The following is a 7,302-nucleotide window of genomic DNA, read 5'->3' on the forward strand; positions in this document are numbered from 1 at the left end:
ATCGTCAAAGCATTAAGTACGTCACAGATAGATTTCGTGCCTACACTGGATGTTCCCGAAAAATATGAGCATGGCAAGCCATTTCTGCCATCATTTCAACTCCAGGAAGGTCCTTGGGAGATGAGGAAATTCCACGAATGGTACATGAGGGCATGTCGCGCGGGCCTCTCCATAATCACTGCTGCTATCCCCGCTAACGTTTATCTAAGTGGAGACAGCTACCTCATGTTGGATTTCAAGGACATGCACGCTGTGTTCCGCCTCGACAAACTTGACGTCAATCTCATAAGCATGTGGTGCCTGTAAGTGCCAACAATCTACCTCTACGTTCATATATGTACCAATATATGTTATAGAAGCTAATGACTATTGATTTGTTCTATAGGATGCAATTTAATGATGCAGATAAGTTAAAGAGGCCTGTCAGATTCCTTGATCCGCAACGAATTTCCCAGCCAAACATGATCATGAACATAAGGACTGATTACCCTAGGATTAAGGGGAAGAGTAAAAAGGATAAAGCACGGGTCATAAAAGAAGCAACCAAAACAAAAAGGCTCGAAATGTCAACCTACGTAGGAAGGGCTATGCTTGAAATGCAGGACAAGGACTGCATCTTTGCTCCCTACAACTTTAAGTAAGTGTGATACGTTATGAATCTAACATAAGTGTTCAACTTAGTTGATCGATCAAGAATCTAACAGAAGTATTCATGTAGCAATCACTATATTTGTATAATGCTGATGTCGAAGTCGAGCAGACTCGTGGTCCTTGACTCTGCCGATTTTCAACAAAAATCCTACCAAGATTTCATTGATGTTATACAGAGGTAAAGGAAATCTCCCATACTTAAAATTCTTATACATTATTTATGAATTGATAATTACTTGTTGGTATTCGAATAGGGCCTACAAGTGGTACGTAATGAAAGGTGGGATACACGATACGGACAGGTCAGATGCGATGACAGTCCGTACATATTTTCCGGTACTAACACAACTTCTAATTCTTGTATTCCACTATTAATGATGAATAGTTTTATTGAACTAACGAATACGTTGCGTTTTTTTTAAGTGCCACAAGCAAGGTTTCAATACCGTTCTTTGTGGATACTATGTTTGCGAATTTCTTAGGATAAACGGGAGGTACACAACGAACCCTGAGGACGTAAGTCATCATTGCGCCTGCACATTCTTATTTGGTTATGTTTCCGTTGTCAGTAGTGTTTTAACTCTTTTAGTGTGTTTTCAAACTAGGCAAGGATGATCCAATGTGCGAACCAAGCTCTTACCGATAAAGAAATCCAAAACATCTAACGTGACATGTGCCGGTTTATTATGCACGAAGTCATCTACAAGAACGGTAGATTCTTTGATCGCGGAGGCGAATTAGCTAGCCATCCGAGACTTTGTGTGTGGGACAGCGACTCTTAGCTATATAGGCTTGTGATGTTGTAAATATTGTTTTGTAAATATTGCTGTACTTGTGTTAAATGTTGAAATATGTGATGTTATTCATATTGTTATTGAAACTATGTGAAATCTGGATGGAGTAAAATATATTCTATTTATTTTTTTTGAAATAAATACATACCACAGGCGGTTCTCATACGGAACCGCCTGTAGAAATCTTTATATCAAAGGCGGCAGCTAATGTGGACCCCGCCTGTAGAAATCCATTTCCACAGGCGGTTGTCTTAACGAACCGCCTGTGGAAATCTATTTCCACAGGCGGTTCCTAATGTCAACCACCTGTGGAAATCCATTTCCACAGGCGGTTCGTTAAGACAACCGCCTGTGGAAATAGAATTCCACAGGCGGTTCGTTAAGACAACCGCCTGTGGAAATCTCGTTGATTTCCACAGGCCTTCTGTCACAGGCGGGTGCGCCAAACGCCTGTGAAAAGGCGTTTCCACCCGCCTGTACAGTATCGTTTTGTAGTAGTGAAAGGAGTAAATTAATTAAACTTAGCCTTTCCTTACAAAATATTATAGCTAGCTATTTCTTGTGGCAAAAAGGCTAACCTAGCTTCCATGCTAATGAATTATCAGTAACTCATGTTGTGCCCAGATGCCAAACAAAAACATAGCTTGAGAATATGCCAAAAAGATGAGCCACATAACAAATCATGCGATCAAACAGGATCGTGGTCTGTTGCCTTGGCAATGTCGTTGAGGTTGTTGCAAGTCTCAAGCTCAAGGAACTTGCTCCTTGAGGCCATGGCCCTGCTGCAGTAAGCTTCAAGCTGCATAACCAAACTTCAGAGAGTGATCGACTGAGAGAGGTGACTGCGCGTGCCGTTAGCTATGTTGTCGTGTGTCAACGTGCACGCACGATTTCTTAATTTAGACGGGGATATATTCACGTCGGAAGTTTCAGTCCCACCTCAAAGTTTGTTAGCCTTGCTCCCCTGATGGCTGCGTCTCATCAGACGGTTGGTAGCAATTAACAACACATGACAGTGGTGATAAGCTTGATTTGGAGAGCTAAAAGGTCACTTGATTTGGAGAGAGCGTGTTAGCTAGGGGGCTAGTGAAGGAAGAAAGGATGTCTGGTGAAGAGCGGCACAGCGCTAGGGCTGAAAGCTACCAATCTTAGTGTGCACTTGGTTCTTATCTAGCAAGCTAGAGAGAGGCTTCATGCATTGGCATTGAGCTAGCCAGCTCCATAAATTGGTGCAACTATTGGTTGCCTCGTCAAGTGATCATCCTCACTTGCAACCTTGCATTGCATTGATACAGCGATGGCCAGAGAGATGGAGAAGGCAAGGAAGGCCACATCCCCTAAGGTTAGGGAACAAGCAAACGTGTCTTGTGTATGCTTATTGCTTGATAGATGGATAGAGTTCAAGAGTTGCATGCATGCATGATCCTTCGGTGTTTTTCTAAAACCCTGATCAATCCACCCTCAGCCAAGATGTGATACCACTACTCGCATTGCTTGATATATTGGCGGTCGATCTTGTGTTGAAGAAAGGATTGCATCAAACTCCTTTACGCCAGCTTAGTCAAGAAAGAAATATTTCCTTATTTTGATTCATTTTCTAGTTCTATCATATATAAGGTCTTGTGGTCTAGAGCTTTCCTTAAACATGCTACCTCTTGAGTTTCTTTTTTTTAAACAGAACCTTAATCAAGTCGAGTTGAAGTGTGACATATATATGTTTGTTGCTTGGTCCTTTGAGATACATGTCTTTTTGTCATCTTATATATACATCAATTACTTTCAAGTTAGTTAAAGGCTTCCCAGACAAGCAGTAAAAGATTTCATGTTACTTTAAGTATAATTTTCGTTGCTTTCAATTTCATTGTCCAAGTGCTCAAGGTAACTAATTAAGTGCTTAGCTCTTTGCCTCCTTACTCTCTTTGCTTTCACTAAATAGAAGTAAATAAAAAAGGAATTAACCAATAAATTAAGCTCCATCTTATCATCATTTGGATTGTTCATTTGAGTTTGATTTAATTTACTTGACTCTTTTTTGCTCAGAGCTCGACGATTAATACTGGTCCCAAGAGCCCAGTAAGGAATGGTGGAGGATCTCCACCTCATAAAAACACTGCCGAGGTATAAACTAAGCAGCACATACTTATGTAAGGCAACTTACACTAACATTATTTACGGATAATATGATCCTAACAGCTCCCGAAGCAATATATCGATCATATCCTTCACCCAAACACTCCATAAACAGTACTTTGCACTGTTCACAGTTGATGTTTCTAACAAGAGTGCATGTTTTTAGTTATTACACAAAAATCTTCTTGCCACAAATATTTCCAACACAATGTATGTAGCTGTACATAGATATTACTGGAAGCCATTTCCTAATTAAGAACCATATGAATCACATGATCGCACAGTTCCTCTTTTCTTCCAAAACGAGTTTTTTTGCATATGCAGCTGATTTTAAGATAACCTTCTAATTCTCACCTAGATAAGTTAAATACTGAATGTTATAACAGTATCTTAATTTATATTAAAATGTTAGCTTATCATATATATTCATCACTATTTCTTGCAATTATATTTAAAATAAATTTAACTTATTAGGTGCTGTGTGGAAATGACTCTCCAAGAGGCCATGGGGCCAATAATACACACATGATCATGGAGTAATAATGGTTCTAATCAAGTTTCCAAATTACTTTTGTACCCAGATATAGTCAAACTGGCCGGTAAGGAATGGTTCCAATATACTATTGATGGTGGGATATCATGCTTTTATGCAATGGTCCACAGAATATAGGGATAATTGTTTTAGGTGGAATATCCCCATCACAATTAATCTTTTTCATGCAAAATAATAATCAAATATGTGAGAGGAATGTATTTTCTTCCATATACATATAGTTGTATGATACAATTTGAATCATAACCTCGATACATACAAAATCTCCAATTTCAATTCACTATGCATTAATATTCTCGATACTTTATGTTTATACAGTCACGAGGACGAAAAAATGAACAGCAAAACGTTCGGAAAGGAGGTCAAGACCTAATGTCTGATGATGAGGGCAAGCGCCGTTCTTCGACTTCACAAACCTCACCTAAGGTTCACATGAAAGTTCTAGTTTTACTGTATAATCCATAAATATCATGAAAAAGATGCTTATGTCATTTTAAATATTTTTCTCTTGTAATATCAGAGATCACCGAGACATGAGCAGCCGCTGAGCTACTTGAGGCTTCACACTGAGGAGAGAGCAATAAGGAGAGCCGGTTTCAATTATCAGGTTACGTAGATAGATAACTTTACCTTGCTCGGCCATGATTTGATACACACACACACACACACACACACACACACACACACACACACACACACACACACATATATATATATATATATATAATGTACCTATCGCAATTAATACAAACTAACTTTTGAGGCGCACATTTGTGCATGCGTTGCTTTCAGATTGCAAGCAAGATAAATACCCAGGAAATCATTAGGAGATTTGAAGAGAAGTTAGCTCAGGTAATGTGTATATATAAGTGAAATTAGGACTTTCTGGAGACATGCTACAGAAGTTTTCTTGATAGGGTATTTGAGTAATATTTTTTTGAACGCGAAATTGCGGCATGCATGCGTTCAGGTAATGGAGGAACGCGAGATAAAGATGATGAGGAAGGAGATGGTTCCGAAGGCCCAACTCATGCCAGCGTTTGACAAGCCATTCCATCCGCAAAGGCAATTATTATTCGAGCATATATCATGTACTCACATATTATTGAGCTTGTTGGAAGCGATTCATAATTGGCTCATCAAATCGATCTTCATTAATAAGTTGAACTAGAATATGAGATACAGAAAGTGCAAGAATTAATGACTAAAAGAAGACAAATTACATGAGTACTATGATATTAAGAAACTAAAGGACACAGTAGCACACGTACAATAGTTTGCTTTATGGAGGACAAGCTATAAAGTCGCAAACACAGAGAGACGTAACTTTGCCTTTTTGGATGGTAGTTGTCCTTTGTACACAAATTAAAACTGATCGATTCAATGCCATACGAAGGACATGTAAGATGAACATGAATTTTGAAATCGTATAAGGAGGATATAGTAACATTGGTTGGATTTTGTTCCAGAAATAAAAGAGAACAAGTTATCCAATGAAATGAAAAGGAAATATTATTTTCTCAAAGAAAACATTTCAAACTCGAAAAATTTGTTAGTAATATTTACCCGGTTGAATTATGAAAAATATTAAATTGTCAAATTAATTAATTCCTGGGTAAATTTTTACATCGACAGGTCGACGAGACCCCTGACAGTCCCAAAGGAGCCCAGCTTCCTGAGGCTGAAATGCTGCATCGGTGGAGAGTTCCATCGCCATTTTTGCTACAACGCCAAGGCCATGATCAAGTAGTGCTTACGCATATCTACCTGCCTCTACTACAAGATCAACTATTTTTGCCGTTCAGTTAATAATTTGCATCATGAACCTACGTTCCTATGCATGGATCGATATGCATATATATCCAGCCTCTCACCAATCGTTATGTACACACGAATTTTCACGTAGCATAGAATTGCCTGTCGATGTAAATGTCCTCCTCCCTTTTTTCCCTTTAACTTTCCCCTCTTTATCTTTTGTTTTCTTCTTTCTCTTTCCCTTTTTGTGCCACTGAAGATGAAACCAAACAGCTCATCAGGATGCATGCGCCATGTATGTCTGATGGCGGTAATACAGCTTTCATATATAATGCCATGATACGAGTCTTGTTTTGCTCCAAGGAAACTGAAAAAAAAGTGCATATGCGTCTGTGCTCTCTCTAAGCTGCATGCATGCATGCTACATACATCTATCTACACATGCACATAACTTTCATGGAGGAAATTAGCCCTAGGATCTGAAAAAGTTGAACCATGCGTCGTTTCCGAACGAAATGATGCAAGTCGGCGACACGCCGGAGATGGAAGAAACTGATCGATGGAATGGATGATCAGAATGTCGCATGCTTAGAGTGCATGTCGATGCATGCAGCTTGAAGCAATGATTATTCCTACAAATAGCTAGATGGATTCACACACGAACCGGGTGCATGCAGATTGGCATACATTAATTTAATTTGGTACTCAGCTGGTACGGTCAGATGAAGTTAAGGGATCAGAATGATGCATGCATGCATGCAGCTTGATATAATTCAATCTTTTCATGTGAAGGACTGGCTTGATCATTACGTATGTGCGCCACATCCCTTTCAGGGTAAAAGCTTGTTATTCCATATGTATGGAGCGTTTGAAACATGGTGACAACGACAGGAAACGCAAAGCTTATCACGCATGCATATGCACAAGGCAAATATATATAGTAATCCATGTAGCCCTCCATCGACATCGATCTATTAAGACCTAGATACGTATATCCAGTCATGCAGAAGAAAATTCTTATTAACTTATTCTCACCGTGCCATTGGCGCGTGTCATGGTGAGTACTCAGGTCATTTGTCATCGTTTCCAGCAAGGTTCTAAACAAATTACTGTGGTCTTTTTACACAAAATGCGAAGCGATGTCCGATTTGCCATTATAGTAGCTACAAGCGTAATAGCTCCGAATATCTCCACTAGCTCCGCTAGCTAGCTCCTAGCTTACGATAGCTCTATCCCACATGAGTACCAACGGAGCAAAAACAACAAGACAATTATGAAACCTAACTTTATTAGACGGCCAATGCATCTCTTATAAGCCTCAAATGAGAAATATAGCAAGAAACCTTAGGTTCCTTCTAGGATTCATATTTCTTACTGACTGGATACTTCCGATAAGATATTATGATTTATGGACTCATA

The 7,302-nt window shown here is 39.2% G+C and overlaps 1 protein-coding gene across 1 annotated transcript; it reads left to right on the top strand.

The window, feature by feature from the left end:
- Window positions 1-2,496: 2,496 nt before the first annotated feature.
- On the top strand, window positions 2,497-6,238 carry LOC133897972 (microtubule-destabilizing protein 60-like). Its single transcript, XM_062338812.1, has 7 exons — window positions 2,497-2,787; window positions 3,486-3,563; window positions 4,447-4,554; window positions 4,649-4,735; window positions 4,921-4,980; window positions 5,099-5,193; window positions 5,764-6,238. The coding sequence occupies exons 1-7, from the start codon at window positions 2,743-2,745 to the stop codon at window positions 5,876-5,878; spliced, it is 588 nt and encodes a 195-aa protein (XP_062194796.1). The 5' UTR covers window positions 2,497-2,742; the 3' UTR covers window positions 5,879-6,238.
- The last annotated feature ends 1,064 nt before the right edge of the window (window positions 6,239-7,302 follow it).

This window comes from Phragmites australis, chromosome 17 (assembly GCF_958298935.1).
Source record: "Phragmites australis chromosome 17, lpPhrAust1.1, whole genome shotgun sequence".
Taxonomy (NCBI): Eukaryota; Viridiplantae; Streptophyta; class Magnoliopsida; order Poales; family Poaceae; genus Phragmites; species Phragmites australis.

What these genes read in the sequence shown, in the direction of transcription:
- LOC133897972 (XM_062338812.1), top strand. Translation starts at nt 2,743, where the DNA reads ATGGCCAGAGAGATGGAGAAGGCAAGGAAGGCCACATCCCCTAAG. An exon ending in CTCATAAAAACACTGCCGAG is followed by an intron (nt 3,564 to 4,446) that starts GTATAAACTAAG and finishes ATGTTTATACAG; the next exon opens with TCACGAGGACGAAAAAATGA. An exon ending in AAGCCATTCCATCCGCAAAG is followed by an intron (nt 5,194 to 5,763) that starts GCAATTATTATT and finishes TTACATCGACAG; the next exon opens with GTCGACGAGACCCCTGACAG.